At 40.8% G+C, this 18,510-nt stretch overlaps 1 protein-coding gene across 8 annotated transcripts in view; it reads right to left on the bottom strand.

Annotated features, from left to right (window-relative positions):
* Positions 1-3,508: 3,508 nt before the first annotated feature.
* Positions 3,509-18,510, bottom strand: part of SH3BGR (SH3 domain binding glutamate rich protein) — a 32,712-nt gene continuing 17,710 nt past the window's right edge. For 2 of the 8 annotated variants that reach the window (XM_057426376.1, XM_057426383.1), the window contains 4 exons: positions 11,961-12,074; positions 7,423-7,452; positions 4,900-5,020; positions 3,509-4,013 (listed from right to left, as the gene is read on the bottom strand). In XM_057426376.1, the coding sequence (XP_057282359.1) occupies positions 4,937-5,020; positions 7,423-7,452; positions 11,961-12,074 (228 nt within the window). In that variant the 3' untranslated portion in view covers positions 3,509-4,013; positions 4,900-4,936. Of the gene's footprint in view, positions 4,014-4,898; positions 5,021-7,422; positions 7,478-8,355; positions 8,473-10,342; positions 11,496-11,960; positions 12,075-18,510 lie in introns of those variants that run through there. The other 6 variants (XM_057426380.1, XM_057426382.1, XM_057426377.1 and 3 more) reach the window with 6 other exon arrangements.

Below are 18,510 nucleotides of genomic sequence, written 5' to 3'. Positions count from 1 at the left end.
CTCCCAAGCAAGGTTTCTCTCTGCCCACTCAGGTGCTAAGTTAATTACAAGAAAACAATAAAACCAGATCTTCTAGGTTCTTGCATTATTTTCTGCTTCTGTAGACATGGTGCTTAGGGACACGGTTTAGTGGTGGAGTTGGCAGTGTTAGGTTTATGGTTGGACTTGAGGATCTTAAGGGTCTTTTCCAACCTGAGAGATTCAAAATATTCATTGATATAAAGTCGTTACCATATGCAAACCGATGGTTGGTATGTTCTGAAGCAGGGAAATGCACAGCAGGTAGCCCACATCTAATCTGGACTCTAGGTGCCCTTGGTTTGTGGTATTAAGCATGTCATCCAGCCTCTGCACCTTACATCCCATGCAAAACATGGAGACAGTAAAACACTGACAATGAGTCTCAGCTGAGAATTGTTGTTTCCTCTGTTCACTTTATGCATGGCAGTGACTTTGCAACTGGAGGAGCAGAAAGCATCCTTCAGGGTATCTGACATCAAACCTCAAACTTCCAATCTGCCTCCTAATGAAATTACTGTCTTGAATTTTCAGCTTCCCAGATCTTTCATCAAGCATATTTCCAGCCTTCTGAAGTTGTCAGAGAACACAGATAAATAACCTTGTCTCCTTTAACACTGATATTCTTGCAGTTAACTGAAGACTACTAGCAAGTTTTATTATTTGAAAGGCAGGCGAACAGATGTGGCGGCTGGAAAGTTAACCAGGAACACAGACTGGAGGCTAGTGTTTTACTGCCAAAACTACAGAACAGTTTAACTTCTCTCAGTTAATTTCTCTTAGAGCTTTCTTAGGAGAAATACTCTTATACACAATTTTTTAGCTCAGAAGTGCTCTCATGTATGAGACAACTTGGCCCAAGTCGCCTTCTTGGACCTGTTATTCAAACCCCTGTATTAGTAGCAACTGAATGAATCTCTAGCATTTATTTTCCTAGACAACAAAGCATTGCCTAGCCTTATCTACTTAGTTGCTTCTTTTACACGTCAGCAGTCTGTTCAGCTTGGCAATCAATCACTTTAAAAGTGCAAACATCCACCATCCTATGACATACATGGATCTGTAGCAAGCATATTTTGAAGCTTTTCTAATTTTAGCTTGTGTCAGTACAGTAGAAGTTTCTAGCATCAATCACCCAAGGAAAATACTTCACATACCAGAGGGTCACAGAAAGCAACATGCTGGTTTGTATTTAATGGGGGTGCAACAGAATGATTTTGCATCCACAGCTTCCTGAAGCTATGAAACACTGTGTACCAGGCACGCCATGTTTAACAACTTGCAGATACTCTGTCCCACTAAAATATAATGATATAAAAATGCAGACAGTATGTTTTCAAACAAATTTAAGTCAATAGCTCACATACCTGTGTTACTGATTTTCATTCAGCTGTAATCTGAAGACTTTGCCTAGTTGCATTAAATTACTGCAGAAAGTATTAAGCTTATGTAAGCAGAATTAGCATTATGGTTAAAACCACCAAGCAGCCATCAGCTTTCAGTTTATCCTTTGAATACTCACATCCTCCTTTTGGTCTGGCAGAGATGATGATCGGCACATGCTAAAAGAGATTATCCCAAGGAACGCACCAAAAAACTGTGTTGTGAGGACAACCATCCACCATCCTGTTTACTTTTTCACTACACACTGAGCGTAACTCAGTCACCAGCTGAAGACCAGGGGAGTGTGTCACTCCAGTACAGGAGGCTTAGCATTCCTCACATTCCCTGGCAGGCTTTCCAGATTATACCCTCTTGAGAAGATGGCTGCCATATTTCTGCCTTAATGAATAATACCTGAATACACAAGGTGTGGTGGTTTTGTCTCAAATCCAAAGCCCGTGGCCCTGCCTGATGTACTGAGTACACTCAGGCTCTTTGCTCTGTACATCAGCAGGGGGAAAAGTGGAGTCTGTGGGTCATCAGCCATTTGAAGCTCTGGCAGCCCAGGAAGAAGTCAAGGTTACCATAAACATGCCAGCTGTTGCACAACACATACTCACTGCCCTGGATTTACCACATTTCCAGAGTAATTAACAGTTCTGTTTTCATTTTGGTTACCATACTCCCAAGTCCAGCCTTTTGCTCAGAACTACTGCAGCAATGATGGCACCCCAGTTCAGCTGCTGGTGAGATGGGGAACATTTTCCCCTGGAAATCACCTGCTCACCTAACCTGGCACTCAGGCTGAAAAGTGGAAGTGGGCAATGATCTTCAGGGACAGCAAGTCTTCTCTATTCAATTTTTCTGTTCCCAGTCAAATTTTCTGCACCCACAATTCATTGGATTAGGGATATTGGTAGATACATCCCAGGCCGTAGTATCCACTTACAAGCCTTCCATTCCTGACATTGCCTCATACCTCCTTGGCCTTGTTAACATCATCAGTCTCCATAACATCCTGTGACAACAAATTCAAGAGGTTCCCAACATACCATATAAAACAAGTACTCTCTTTTACCTCTGTTAATCTGCTCTACTAATTTCATTGTGCACACTAATTTTCATTATACTATTGCAGTATTTTTTGACCAACAGTTCTGTATTCATCCTATTCACGGCCTTTATGACCTTTGTAAATGCCTTTGCTTCCTCTCCAAATCAAAGCGTCTTTTCAGTCTCATGGAGCAGCTGCTTCATCCTCTCTGACTGTTGTTTTCTCTGTACCTATCCTTATGCCACAAAGTCTTGCAAAGATGCAAAGACCGGACTGCACAAAGTGCTCAAGATGTCACCTCAGCAAGGCTTTACATGGCAGCAAAGTCCTGACGATGCCCAGCATTTTCCTGGGTCTGCATGTGAGCTGTGAGTGAGGACTCCAAGGTTCTTCTCCTAGCTGGACCTGCCAGCTCTGAACTCAGCATAACCTACGAGTGTAAGAACAGTGCAGATAGCTCTGCTTCCTTGTTCATCCCCTCCCAACAACTGGAACTTCAGATGTACCCACTCAGGACATTTCAGAAGCCTCCACAATTTTTTTGTCCACTTTATCTGTTCAGCCACTGTTCAAGCACTCGTGGTGTGGGAGATTTCAGCTTGAAAAGCCAACCTCTTCCCGATCAGAGTTGAACATAAACTTGTAGTTGCTTTGGAGTTTGTCGAGTTTATGAAGCTATGGGCTACTTTCGCAATAAGCATTTTTTATCCCCTCCCTTCCTCTACAAAGAGTTTATATAAACAACTGAAATCCAAACTCCCTCCTCAGTGAACTTCTAACCAACAGTTACAGTGTCAATGTGGATTAGTTTTCTCCACTTTCCTGTACCAGTGAATACATATATATCCAAGAAGGCTGAAAAGGCTTCAGCAGAAGGGACTGGTACATCTTTTTTCTTCAATGAAGATCATCATCTTTAATGCAGAAACATCAGCAGGAACATAAGGCAAGGAAAAGGACTTTGCACATCCTCTGTAATGTTGGAGACGATGGAAATTGAGAAAACTTTATAGATCTAGGGTTGAATTAATGCTTTTGAAGACAAAGAAGAGATATGACAGAAAATGCATTTATTTAAACTGCTGTACAATGGAAATCTCAATCATTTTCAAAAGCCAGCTGAAGAGAAGTGACTCACACAGCTTGCACACAGGAAGCCTCTTTGCAGTTTTCAACACTGAATTTCTTTTTCTCTAAATAGGTCACTTGTGTGAGTGCAGTTATCTGCTAAGTGGCAACAATGTGTTTGGCAGTACATAAACATGGAGAAAGACATGGCTCCTGCCCTGAGAAGCTTACAGTCTAGAACGTGACATAGACAATACTATTCCAATATATAACAATCGCCTGAAATATCATCAGTTAGATATAAGAAGACCCGTTCTAACAAACAAATGGAATACCAAATATATATATAAAGGCAACACATAGTACAGAGTGGTATCTTGTTCTGTTATGCATTTATATGTTCATAAGCCTACAGGCATGAAAGGTAGTGATGATTTGCTCGAGAGATCAATTTTATTTTCTTTGTCAGGGCTACTCCAGCTTGTGCTTCCTGAACAAAAATAAGGAAAATTAGATTAGAATTTAGCACTCCTTTTGTAATTTTACATGTCTGAATACTGAGCACCCTCTCTGTGAAGAAATTTTTCCTAATACCCAACCTAAACCTCCCCTAGCGCAGCTTGAGGCCATTTCCTTTTGTCCTATCTCTTGTTACTCGGGAGAAGAGACAGATCCCCACCTCACTACAACCTCCTTTCAGGAAGTTGTAGAGAGCAAGAAGGTTCCCCCTGAGCCTTCTCTTCTCCAGACTAAACAACCCCAGTTCCCTTAGCCATTCCTCATGAGACTTGGGCTCCAGACCCTTCACCAGCTTTGTTGCCCTTTTCTGGACCCGCTCCAGCACCTCCACGTCCTTCTTGTAGTGAGGAGCCCAGAACTGAACACAGTATTCGAGATGCTGCCTCACCAGTGCAGAGTACAGGGGGATGACCACTGCGTTGGCCCATGCCAGGAGAGCCCTGGCCCATTCAGAGAGCATGCTACTCTCTGCATTGCTCATATTTAGGGGACACAGCACAAGAAAATGCTAAGGAATACGCCCAAAGTAGCTATCAGAAGCCTGGCAGGGAAGTGAATGTTGTAAGAGCGATAGGGAATGAATGGAAGAGCCTGCAAAATATGGTGGATATTAGGGATGACAGAGACAGCTGTGCAGGAAAGTCAGATTCATTGATGCCACAGAAATGGGAAAACCAATGGACACAATAAAGGGAATAGTTCTTACTAACTGTTATGCTTCAAATGTAAGGCTTCTTTTGGTTTTGGTACATACCTTCCATTCTTGTCATTGCATATAACAACAACATGTACAAAATTTTCAAGTTTGGGTTACTTTAAGAACATTTAGAAACTGTGCTGGACATCTTAATGGTTACCTGAAAACCTGTTCAAGAAAGAATGTGTCACAGTGTCCTAAGACTCTTCTTGCTCCTCCACTTTGTCCTTTTCTTCTCCATCTTCCTTTTCTTCTGCCTCTTCCTGCTTTTCTTCTTCCTCCTTTTTTATAGAAAACAGTTGTAATTATCATGTAGGAATTGAAGAAAAAATAAACAGTCTTGAAATGCAGGGCTCTGCTTTTGCAACTTTTCTGTTTCTAGTAAATGCAGTATTATTTGAGCTTTAAAAAAAAAAATAGAAAAAAGAAGTAATGTATAGAGCTTTTAATCTTTTCATGCCAGGGCTCTAGCTTTCTGGAGTTAATAGGCAAGTGCTGGAATATAAGAACCTTCTTAGAGAGGCTAGAATATGGTACATAGTTAAGTTGTAAAAAAATATTCAAGATCAGAATGAGGATATGAAATAAATGCAAATATGAAAAAAGTTTAGTATTTTTAATAATACACTTTCTTGGAGAAGTAAACAAGTCAAGATTCATGGCACGTGAACTAGGCTCCTGAATAATCAACAAATCATTCAGAATCAGATAATACAGCCTTGTCTCTGTTTCAGAAGGTTTTATTTCTCTCTTTTATATAGAAGAAATGCACAATTTAAAGACAATAGCCCTTTTCTTCAGTCAATCAAATGAACAGTTATCTGAAAGCTAGCATTTATGTAAGACAGACAACAATCTGCGCTTATTGTCTTTTAAGAGCCAGTAAATGAAGCTTTGAAGTGTAGTTCTACTCTGAAAAAGAACTCAAAATTGCATTGTAAGCTTCTCTGTTCCTTCTCTTCCAGCAAATTCTTGTTCAAAAGCATTCTTTCCATGTGTATAAACAAGCTTTATCTCAAAATGTCATAGCTTCATACATTACCTAGACTACAAAAATTATGGTAGCTTCTTCCTGGCATAATCAAACAGTCACTCAAAGAATATATAATTAGTATTTAGTCAGGACTGCAGGTAGTATGAGTAGCACAGCCCTTTGGTTTTCCTCTCAGACACAGACTGTTTGTACAAGAGCCACATCTGAGACATTGAAGTAAAATCCTGCTTAAATATGTGCTGGGGAATGGACCTGTTGTAACCAGATTCTTGGTTTGAATCATTTTTCAGAGAAAAATCATTGCACTAAGGGATCATCCCTGCAAAACCAGGAAGGTAATATGAATGTCCACACAGGTCAGCTGGATTAGAAATTCTTGTATCAAAGGAATATTGCCTCTTTCAGCACTGACCCTCAGGAAAGGGGTCTTTCATTAGCAGCCTTTGAAACAGAGCCAGGCAAACCCACAGACAAGCGACATCTTTCAGATATTAACAACCTCTGTTCAAAATTCAAGTCAATTACCTCTTGCAGAAAAAAAATGGGTATTTTGCTTGCTTGAAACATTAGCTAGTGGTGCCAGGGTGCACTAAGCAGCCTTAACAGCCCTTGTCAGCCTCACCAGGAGCCCCCCACATTTTGCCTATGGAGCTCCATTCCAGCTCCTGGGTCCACACTGCATAACTGACAGCGGGCATGTGTATGTGTTCACACACACACACACACACACACACACACACATATATATATGTATATATATATATATATTGCAGTTTGGAAGTGGGAAGATGTGAATGTGTTCTCTTACTAATTGCTGGCCTGTAGTGGAAAATAGCCTAAAGTAATTATTAGTTTTCCTGGGAATCATAGAATCATAGAATAGTTAGGGTTGGAAAGGACCATAAGATCATCCAGTTCCAACCTGCCCGCCATGGGCAGGGACATCTCACACTAAATCATGTCACTCAAGGCTCTGCCCAACCTAGCCTTGAACACCGCCAGTGATGGAGCATTCACAACTTCCCTGGGCAACCCATTCCAGTGCCTCATCACCCTTACAGTAATGAACTTCTTCCTTATATCCAATCTAGACTTCCCCTGCTTAAGTTTTAACCCATTACCCCTTGTGCTATCACTACAGTCCCTAATGAAGAGTCCCTCCCCAGCATCCTTATAGCCCCCAGTCAGATACTGGAAGGCTGCTATGAAGGCTCCAATACTGAAGTAATATTCAAGGCATAAACTTGAAATGCCAGGAAAAGGAGAAAACGGCATAAGAATTTGCACCTGGTTCTTTCAAAATTCTGGCAAGGAAAATATTTCCTTTACAGGCAGAACTGCCTAAAATATCAGAATGGCTCTTTCATACTCACAACACTGAAAATGCAATCAGCATGGTGTCAGTTAGCAATTGTCAAAGATATAGTTGTCTTGGAAATCCTTGGCACATTTTATTAAAGAATCTGTGAAAGACAATTTCTCTTCCATTTGCATTTTTTTTATTATTAGAGGCCTATCTTTGTTCCCAAACAATAAGACTATGATATGACCAATAATAATTTCTAGCTGAATATAACACTAGTATTTTTAGTTTCATGAATAAGAATTTACTAACTTTTGAGTGAAGCAATGAGACTGGAAAGGAATTAAATGCATGCAAACAAAAGATGAAGGCAAAATATACTATACCCCTGTTGTTTCATGGTCTTCCTTGCTTTCCTACATAAGAGATACAAAAGAACATGTTTAAAAGACAGATCAAAGAAAGAATATCAGAGGTCATGTAGATGAAACAGCAGAAATTAAACACTGGATTTAGGAACATTATGTGGAATTCAGTGGATTTATTTTGAGATAATGTCTTTCAGGTTAACTCACAATGCACATTTATCTTAAGCTTTTACTTTGAAAAAGGGATATAAAATCATTAAATACAGCTCCCTTTTTCTCAGTTCCTTCCAATTAAATCTGCTTCGTTGATGAGCAAAGCAATGGAGGGGTTTGTTTGCTTTTCCAGGTGGGGTTTGGAGGTTTGGTGTTTGTTGTGGCTTTTTTTCTTTTTCTTTTTAATTAGGTGGTCTGCAAAATGATCAGAATTATGAAGAGTCTTATCTATGTTACACATCATCGCTCAGAATCTGGCTTGCAATTCTGTTAACTGTTGTAGGCTGGAACAGATGCCTTGGCTCAGCAATACGGGGGAATAAGATATAATACAAGATGGGTTTAGACTACAGATCAAGCAAAAGTGATGAAGAGAAATAAAAGAGAAAAATTATATAAATGTACAGTGAATAGAATTTAATGTTAGATACCAAGCTGGTTATTGGAGAGAAGAGCTAATCTTACGCAAAATCCCAAAGAGAAAAGGCAGATGGAATAGTACCATGCAGAAGGCATGAGTGGTTGATATGAGTTTGCATAGAATGCATTGAGATATGGAAGTGAACTGCCGTGCCAGGGTTTATAGGTGGCCTGGGGAACTGCTGAGAGAGGGTACAGACTTGCATTATGATTTTTGAACATGTTTCTAAAATAATTCTGCCCTGAAGTGAGCCTAATCTGTACTGCAAACTGATTTAACTGGGACACCACTTAAAAATATTCTAACCCCCAAGCTAAAATCTGAAGTTAAAATCAGGCAGTAAAATAAAGAAAAATATTACCATCATATCTAGTGACCAGCAGAGCCCTTGCTTTTCCATATGCAGAGAAGGTCACAGTTTTATCCTCAAAAAGCTTAAAAACAAAGGGACAGACAAAGCAAGAAAAAGGGACACTATCCCCCAACAAAATGGTTCCTCAACCTTGTCCATCAGAGGATAGGGATTAAGAATGGAAAAAAAAGATTAGATAAGCCTGATGAAGTGATTAGGGAAGGAAAGTATGCAACAGGTTTAAGGTGAAAAAAAATTCATAATCTAAAGCAATCTTAGCACAGCTGCTCCTTGGTGACCACGCTGAAAGCTGTTCTGTTACTTACTACTGCATCTGTGTAAGAGACTTAGTATTTCAGTATCTGCTCTGAGGTTTCCTGAGTGCTTGTTTGAATGAGGGGCTGCAGCTGCTGAAGCCTAGGCAGTCTAACGTGAGGTGTATGAAGAACAACCTTTTGCACTGCCACTTACACCCACCACTTTCAGGAGGCAGCTGCTGACTTAAGAGTTTTGTTTTTCAGAGGGTTGGGGTCTTTCACTGGTTTCCTCAGGCTCACACCAGCCTGAGACAAAAAGATGGAGCTTCTGGACTCCTGCATCTTCCAGCAAGATCAACTGAAGGACTAGAGGAGGGCTGCAGCCTCCACAAGTACCCATATTGACCATCAGATGCCATCCTTGCTACTGAGGCTTTAAGGAGCCTTCTGAAATCTGGGAGCCTTCATGCAGCTCCACAACTGAGACAGTCACAGTTTATTTTGTTACCTGTCATATGCTCATTGGCAAAGACTGAGATATCTTTATCTTGCCCAGACTCTTCTGGAATTTTTCCATAGCACTGGCGTTTCTCCTGCAGAGTCACTGGAGAAAAGCCAGCTGGGTTGCACCCCCATAAGAAAGTAATTTTTAAGCTGGTATGAAACTGACTGCTAAACATGGCCAAAATGCCAATACTGGATTCCCACTGGTATATTAATTCAGAAATAGAACGTAAAACTGTGGTGCTTAAGTTACTGTATTTTGGTTTGATGGTCTGTCAAAAGAGTAAGTTGACACTCCAAAAGGGACATGACTACTGTTCAAAAGATGCAACTGTTCAGCTGCAAAACAAGGTGGGCCACTGACACAAAGGTCACTCTTTCAGAACTCAGTATACAGAGAACGGCTCTTACTAAGCTAGACAGAAAAAAAAACACATGGGTGGGGAGAGCACACAGAAAACATCTATTCAATGTGGAAAGCAGTCACACAAGATGTGCTGGGCTGCAGAATGAGAGGAATAAAGGGGAATACTGAAAATACGGTGTTGATACTACATGTACCCTTCAGGACCTAACATCCAGGGGAGATACTACAACGGCAATCTGACAGTCTTCAAATGTATTTAACCTCATAAACGCCTGGCCAGGTAATGAAATGTTATTCGAGCTTTCTTTTTTAAAGGTGAATTGGGATACAGAAACATAAAGTGGAATTCGTCTCACTGAACCTGCCTCAAAGTTATTCATCCTCTGTCTGCTGTTTGTTGTGAACAACAGAATTTCTACAGAATTATTCATGCCATCCCAACAGAAGTGATAATTGGGATAAACTGTGGCAAGGCAGACAGATGCCATGTCACCAAAGTGATTTGTCCTAGGTGACAAGGGAAGTGGGTGGTAGAACAGGGTGAAAAATAGGTTTTGTGCATCCCTATCAGGAGACATCGGACCTTGCCGCTTGCAGTGGGAAGTACCCTGTATAAAAATGAGACAGAAACAGTGCTTTTTTTACTTCCCCTATGAGCTAATATACACCTGGCAAGATGAAGGTGATATCAGAGTTGGACGATTTCAGGAAGACTCTTACTCCTTATGTAAGACCATTTCAACCCTGTGCAGGTGAAAGGGGAAGGTCTGTAAAACTAATCATATTTTATACCCTTATAATGACAGAACAATCTGTTCAAATACACTGTCTTGCCTTGTGCTTGCTCCTCTGCCACTTCCCTCCCAGAAAAACTAAAGGAGAATATATTTTCCATTTACAGCTCCAGTCCATCCTCTGAGAAATGGAGGGAGGTGCTTGCTGTACAGGACTGGTATTGCATTATGTCATTACAAAACCTCTCATACACAGCTGCTTGACACATTTGCAGACATGTTCCAGCATTCTGCACTTAAAAAATACTAGAGTACTCTGCCAGCCCGAATGGCAAGGTAACCTAAGCCAGCCAGGGGATGCACTGCAGTTTTATGCTGGTCTTAAGAGCCAAGGAAAATGGTATTTGATGGCACTCATGCGCCAGCTGAAATTCTGAGACGTGAAAAGTGTTTGGACAGAATTTAATGTGAAATTTCAGTTCCCACTGAGAACTGTCTCTCCTCATTGTCATTTTGAAATTTTAAATGGGACTTCTCAGCACCTGAGACTTGCATGAGGCTATGTAAAAGGGTGCTTTTCCAGCCTAACAATGACTACAGTCATTGCTAAAAAGGGTAGTGGGGAAAAGCTTACAGAGAGGTGCTTCCTCTGAAAAACATTGCAGCTAGATGGAAAACAACGAAACAATGAAAACGCATTTGTTTTCCTCTTTAGTGAAAGACATGATGCATTTGTGACAGATATTCTACTGGGATCGTCTGATCTCCAAACCACAAAAAAACCATCAAGTACTTGATCCAGCAGTAGGCCTGCCTCTTTGGGATGAGAGTCACTTGACACTGCAACATCAAAATAAACCCATCCTTAAATGCCAAACTGTCGGAGCAGCAGGAGAAATGAAGGAGCCTGATCCCTATCTCCAGACACAGGATCCATTTCTTCTTAGTCTCCACTGGGTCTAGAACCTGGCCACTAATATGAACACCCCCCTGAGGAAGATAGCACACAGCAAAATGGTCCCTTTTTGCAGGGTCCATCTACTTTCAACCACAAGTACTTTACTGATGTTAGCTAACAGCAGGATATTATCCTAGGGAATTTAAGGAACTCAGGTGGCCTCTTCCAAGAACCTTTAGCACTGCAGCTTGAGATCTGTCCACATGACTGTAATATCAGACCATGATGCAGCAAAAGGATATCAAAAGTCTCAATTTCTGCATTGCCCAGGGGTTTCTGCCTGGCCTGGAGAAGACACTGTCAGATAGGGTTTGCTGCAACAGCAGTCAATACTGGTACATGACAACAAACATTAACAACTAGATTTATGAGCCCTGCAGACACTGGCCATTGATAACAGCAATTTTTTCTACACAGACAGGACCCAGATGTCTAGTCCTAAATTATTCTCCATAAGCAGGGTCTGGTTCAAAATGAGCATTAAAACCCAAGAACTTACAGTAAGAATGTATAAAAGGAAACTTCAATAAAGACAAGCACTGTTACTCAAGATTCAGAGCAAGTTCCCCAGAGTTTTATCTAGGATTCATATCATCATGATGTCAAAGAAAATGCATCCAAAAGAAAAACAGGACCACTCCGCTATCAGTTTTCCATCCTGAAGCACAATAGGAAGGCCTGTGGGTTTATGCTTCATGTGCTTGGCACAGGTAAAACCCTCATATCACAAAGGGAAAAAGGGAAAATTACCTGTTGATCTTCTGATTCTGACTGAGCAGACTGAGCCTCTTCATGAGCCCCTTCGTCTGCCTTGTCTTCTGTTTGTGCCTCAGTTCCATCCATGGCATCAGATTTTTCAGTCTCCTGGCAGCAAAGACGACATTGTTAGTTTTGCAGCACATAATCAACAATTCTATAACTTGACTTTACAGTTTTGGGTGGTGCTTTTCTAATTTTACTTCAGCACACAAATGAAAATATACCCTTCTGGACATTTTCCTGTGAAAGGAACGTTTGTTGGCATGTTAATCTTTTGGTAAAAACATGGTGTTTGTGTAGGGAAATCATGAATTCAAGCACTTCTCCCTCTTCAGAGCATAGCAGAGTCTCTCACTTTTCTGTGGAAAGTCTAATAGAAACTGGTGCTCACCCTGATTGCACATTCCCTAGATTCAGATAAAAAAGAGCCTTTTCTCCAGCACGCATTCCAATCAAACTACATCAAGAAGCTACAGAAAAACAGAAGTAATGAAGGATTTCATATATAGTATCTTAACCTTCTCATTTAAAATCATCAGGGAAACTGCTCCTCAGTTCACACACCGATCTATCAAATCTATTTATTCCAGCACCATGAACAAGCACCTCCTAGAAGGCTCTTTATTTTAAGTCCTGTGGTACTTTCAGCTAGGTAACTGTGAAAGGTCACACTGAATCACACGCTGCGTCAGATAAAAGAAGAACTGTATGACCTCAACTGGAGTAAGAAAAATAGGATTAAATTTAATAACATGAAGGGCAAAGTCACACTCTTTGGGACAGGCAGTTCTGGGACAGAGCTTAGAAACAGATGTTTCTACTGTACTTCGGGAGCTTGCTAGCTGATAATCATCAAAGAAGAGAAAGATGGATGTATTTAAATAATCACATAATAACTGAGCCATGAATATGATATAGTAGTGAAAGAGATAATAAATGTCATCCTCACATGTATGAAGTGAGGTACAGCTGGTGGAGCTGAAAGCTAATATTAATGTCATTGTACAAGGCCAAGGCGCAACCTCCTCTGGATTGCTCTGTACTGTTCCAGTTACTCAGGCTCAAGAAAGAGAAATTCAGACTGGAACAGGTGCAGAGGAGGGCTTTGGGAACATCTGAGGGAGTGGAGAGCCTGTCTTATGGAAGGCTGACAAAAAAAGATTCATTACTTTAATCTATTGAAAGTAATGCTGTGAGGGGATATGATGGCTCTCTAAAAATAGATCAGAGTAAACATCAGGGAGTGGTAGGATAAGGAAGAGCGCTGAGATAGATGCAAAATGAGTACAAACTGGCTGTAAACAAAAATTCTAATCAGAAGCAGTATGGAATTTTGGAAGAGCTTCCTAGCAGAGAAGCAGAGGCAAAGGACCTAATACGTTAAAAGGGAATTTGACCACTTCTTAGAGGTCTTATCTACTGTGGTTGCCTCCAGCAAGAGAGAACTGGGCTCAGGAAAGGTCCTGTCCTGTGTCATCCTAAATTCTACATGCTTTGAGCAGAGCAACATACCCCAGTAGACAACCATCTCTTTTCTCATCTCTGCCACCCAGCCCTTACAACTCATTTAGCAGTTGGTTTGGGTTCTTATGCTTTTTCACATTTTCATTTGTTGCTACAGCTAAACAAAAGCCCCTGTCATGACCTCCTGCCGTTTAAGCTTCACAAGTCCTCCTTCAGTGTCCTCATCCATATATGGTTTCTTCAGCCTGCAGAAGCATGACATAAGCACAGCTATCTGGCTTTTAACCCCAGAGCAGACTTGGGGGAGTGCTGATTTAGGGATCTTTGTCCCATGATGTGCCCTCCTACTGAGATGCTCTGCTGGATGGGGTCAAAAGTTATAGAAGAGTGGTTAGGAACACTTGGAAGCAGGTTATCAAGACAAACTCAAAAGAGACAAAATAACTCTGTAGTTTTATCCTTTTCCTGAAACTTCACTGTGTAAGATTTGGTGCCTTTCTGGCAATTTGCTCCTGAATCATGGAAAATACATTTTACATCTAAGGAGCTTGCAATGACAAGAGAGTAGGCACATAAGCTCCTAAATTCCCCCTCTTCTCTGCAGAGAAAAACAACAGCAGAAAAACTATCAGCAGCAAGCCTTGCCCTCCCTGTAGTTCTTCCCAGTGCTGCGCTGTCCCTGCCCTCCTGGCAGCAAAAGCCTTTCCAGGGCTGCATGGTGAACTGGAACAGAAGGCTGATCAAGAGTAACGCTTTAAAAACATTTCTCTCTCACACACTTTGTACGCTCTGTTACACAGCTGCATGAATGTCTTTGCCAGCACGTGGGGGACGCTTGAGGAGCAGCTGGGAGCAAGCAGAAGAAGCTAGAAGAAGGAGGAAGGAGAAAAGACTATTTCTTCTTCTGGCAGTATTGTCTCAACCATGTCAAGTGCAAGGTCCAACACCTGGGTTGGAGCAATCCCAGGCACAGCTGCAGGCTGGGCAGAGAAGAGATTCAGAGCAGCCCTGCAGAGAAGGACTTGGGGGTGTTGGTTGATGAGAAAATGAACATGAGCCGGCTTCAGTGTGCACTTGCAGCCCAGAAAGCCAACTGTATCCTGGGGTGCATCAAAAGGAATGTGACCAGCAGGTCGAAAGAGGTGATCCTGACCCTCTACTCTGCCCTTGTGAGACCTCACCTGGAGTACTGTGTGCAGTTCTGGTGTCCTCTACATAAAAAGGACATGGAACTGTTGGAACAAGTCCAGAGAAGGGCCACGAGGATGATCAGGGGACTGGAGCACCTCCTGTATGAAGACAGGCTGAGGAAGTCGGGGCTGTTCAGCCTGGAGAAGAGAAGGCTGCGTGGAGACCTCGTAGCAGCCTTCCAGTGTCTGAAGGGGGCCTATAGGGATGCTGGGGAGGGACTCTTCATTAGGGACTGTAGTGATAGGACAAGGGGTAACAGGTTAAAACTTAAACAGGGGAAGTTTAGATTGGATATAAGGAGGAAATTCTTTCCTGTTAGGGTGATGAGGCACTGGAATAGGTTGCCCAGGGAGGTTGTGAATGCTCCATCCGTGGCAGTGTTCAAGACCAGGTTGGACGAGGCCTTGGGTGACATGATTTAGCGTGAGGTGTCCCTGCCCATGGCAGGGGGGTTGGAACTAAATGATCAAAAGGTCCTTTCCAACCCTAACCATTCTATGATTCTATATGATTTCAAGTACACATAAAACTGTGGACTCACTGCACTCTCATTCTGGTGGCAGTGTTATTAAAAATTGTGATTGATTGTTAGTATCATTGTTATTAAAACCAAATGTACAGAGACATTTGTTTGGCTTAATTTATCTTGTACTTTTCCCCCACAAGCTAAGAAAATAGTTGAAGAATAAAATAGGTAGTAACACAGCATATATTGACATTCTCTTGTGCAACATTGTTAATACATTGTTTTCTCAAGTAAGTGATAATTTCCTTAAAGATACAGTCTTTGTAGCAGTTTCTAAAATGAAAAGGATAGTGTTAAGGAAAACTACATTGGTTATATATTTATTTTCAGCACATATATTAACATGTCATCTTAAAATCTATGTACTCAATATTTTTGGGAGATATATAAAATACATAAAAGACTGAAGATGGCATTCTAATTAAAATAAACCTATTGTGTAAAACTCTCTCAGATGAATCATACACCTACTCAGAACATAAGGCAAATAAAAGTTGTAGCTGAAAGAACTAAACTGTAGAAGCAGCATGTTATCAGCCAGAACACACACACACATACACACACACACACACACGCACACAGACATAGAGTTCTTGTTAATTATATGGAGAACTGTGATGCTTGGAATATCATCATTATGCTAGCTCTCCATAGAAACAGAAAACTTAATTTTTAATTTAAAATAAAGTACTATTTATGAAGATTGGCTGACAGGTAATTTTCTCTTTAAATAAAAGGCATACTGTAGATTTGTAATTCAAAGCAGTCTTAGTAGAAGTCTTCTTCAACTAAAAGACTAAAGCTCAAGTATTTACAGATTTCAGGTTGTCAAGATTATGGATATTAAGAGCAATAATACTGAGATTAAGGATTTAAGTATATACAAGATTTGAAAACAGACCTTCAGCTCAAGTAAATAAGCTTCACCAAGTTCACAAAGCAATTGCAAACCTAGGTGATCTTGCTAGAAGCCACAGGCTCTCTGGACTTTCGGACATACCAGACTCACCCTGTAAATGTAGATCAGCTTGCACATTAGGCTTTGGCATCATCAGAGCTCCAATACCTACCAGTAACAGTTCAATGTAAATGATGAACAAATAGGTCTGGTGAAAAACTGTAGCCACCTAATCCAGAGAGGTCAGGCCTACAAAAAAGAGAATCTGCAGAACTGAAACATGTATTTTGCACTCAGCAGGCTGATGTGGCAATGGAGGCAATGGATTTAACTACAGGATTTTTTGGGAAGATACAATTTGTTGTGGGAGTAGCAAAAAGTTCCTCTGCTTGCTCTAGAAAATAGTCTCAAAACAGTCCTAGATCAGGATCCTAGCAGACTGTACTATGAAACAGAATCATGGCAATTAAAGAGATTCTCTACTTCTAATGCAATGTGAGACAAAAGACGGATGGAAAAGACATCTTCTGAGGCAAGTGTATAATGTGTATCAGCTTTATATTAATCTTTGCAATGTCTCAGTGAGGTAAAAATCCCTAGAAAGTAAATGCTTACTGTCTGTTTCATGGCATTTCCATGCTTTGTAAATTATCACCATATTCCAGAAAACAAACAAACAAACAAAAACCAAAAACAAACAAACCACCACCACCACCACCACCCCCAGTTATTTAGGAAGGAATTAGTAGGAAACCCTGTCATATGTGTCATCATCACCATCTCTTACACACGACTTATTATTCCAGTTTCACACTGCTGGAAATCGATGTCACAAGCCATCCACTGTAATTCATGCTAAAATTGTATTGACAGCCTAATGAAAGGAAAGCAGAAGCAGTGCAGCAAGGTTATTTGTATGACAAAGCACAGCCAGACTGTCCATGCAGTGAAGATGCTGAGAAATTAACCCCTGCAACAAATGCTAAAACACTTGTATATGTCACTTTCAAATTCAGAAACAGATTCTAACAGGGAGACAATGTAATTATACTTCCAGTCTTCACATGGATTTTTAAAAAACACTCTCAGCTATTTCCACTTCTGGGCTGAAATGATCACTACCTCCACCAATGCAGCAGCTAATAGGCATAGACAGTACTTGCTTGCTACTAATAGCACTAACATTAATCTGCCCAGCAGAATGTACAGAACATACTATTTTCAATGTTTACAAAGTTGTCACAAGCAGAAACTGCAATAGCCTCTGCTAACAGCTGGAAATTAATGAATTCTGTTCTGTTACTTCACAGATATGCTATCTAACAGAACCATGCATGAAAGAGCAGATAATATATGAAATGGAAAGACAGAAAAATGCAATTTTCTTTATCTCATTGATTTCCAGGTATCTTTTATAATGATTATAATACTTAATACCTGCAGTTCTTTAAGCCTTTCATGGCTTTGTGGAAGTTAATTAAATGAATTCTCACAGATCCTTGTGAGATAGGCAAGTAATTTTTATTTCCCTTGGTGGGAGATGGCACAGCTAAAGCAGAAAGTTTAAATCACTTGCTCTCCATCACACAGAGACTCAGTGTCAAAGACATTCATAGCAACTGTGGCTCTCCCCTGGGTATCTCTTCATCTCTAGCTCTTAAAGCACTTAGTAAAGCCTCCTTTTTATCTTTACCTTTACAGAAGAGCTAAAACAGAGCCATGTACAACAGGGTCTCACTCAGAGTTGCTACACAGTTGCTAGCAGAGTTGGACCAGAAAGCAGATCTCATGCGCCAGGGCAGTTCTTCAGCCAGGTCACAGCAATGCAGCAGAGTTCTGTCACCCTGGCTCATCCCTCTCTTGATTCATTTCTTTTGTTGAACCACCCGTGTTAAAGATGGCAACGTTTTATTATGATCTAACATGACCTCAGGATAAGACAGCTGTAACGCTCTCAGTTATCAAACCTCTAATTAGAAATAGACTTTATCTCCTCAAGGCAGAGGGAGCACATCCCATAGTGCCAGTCTGTGTGTACACATAGAGGATGGGCTGGGTCCACACCCCAGCCCCTCTGCTGGTGGCCTACACAAACCCTGTTTGTTCAAGGCTTGATGCAATCTGGGGCAAGTGAAGGTGCCTTGGAATTAATTCAACCTGTAAAATGCACTAGGAAATTCTGCATAATTTAAAACCTAAACATGATAAAATACTGCTTTGTGTAAACAACATCTACCAAAAAAAAAGTAATCAGCTGGAGGCATGGTAACAAGTCTGACGTGAAAGAAGGGAACAGAGAAGTATTTTCTAGTATTTACTGAACTGACCACTTCTTTTTTTCCCCCTTAAGAACATTTTGCTAGACAAGCATCTAATGTAATGCTTTGTCACTGCCTCTTATTTGATATGCTGAGTCACCCCCTCCCTTCATCTTTTATTAAAATTAAATAAATGTCCCCCTG

This window comes from Pezoporus wallicus, unplaced genomic scaffold (assembly GCF_028554395.1).
Source record: "Pezoporus wallicus isolate ANWC-B61680 ecotype Strahan unplaced genomic scaffold, APGP_CSIRO_Pwel_v1 contig_8747, whole genome shotgun sequence".
NCBI classification, from domain to species: domain Eukaryota; kingdom Metazoa; phylum Chordata; class Aves; order Psittaciformes; family Psittacidae; genus Pezoporus; species Pezoporus wallicus.
Note: the sequence above shows the minus strand (reverse complement) of the source record. Positions and strands in the feature narration are given on the sequence as shown.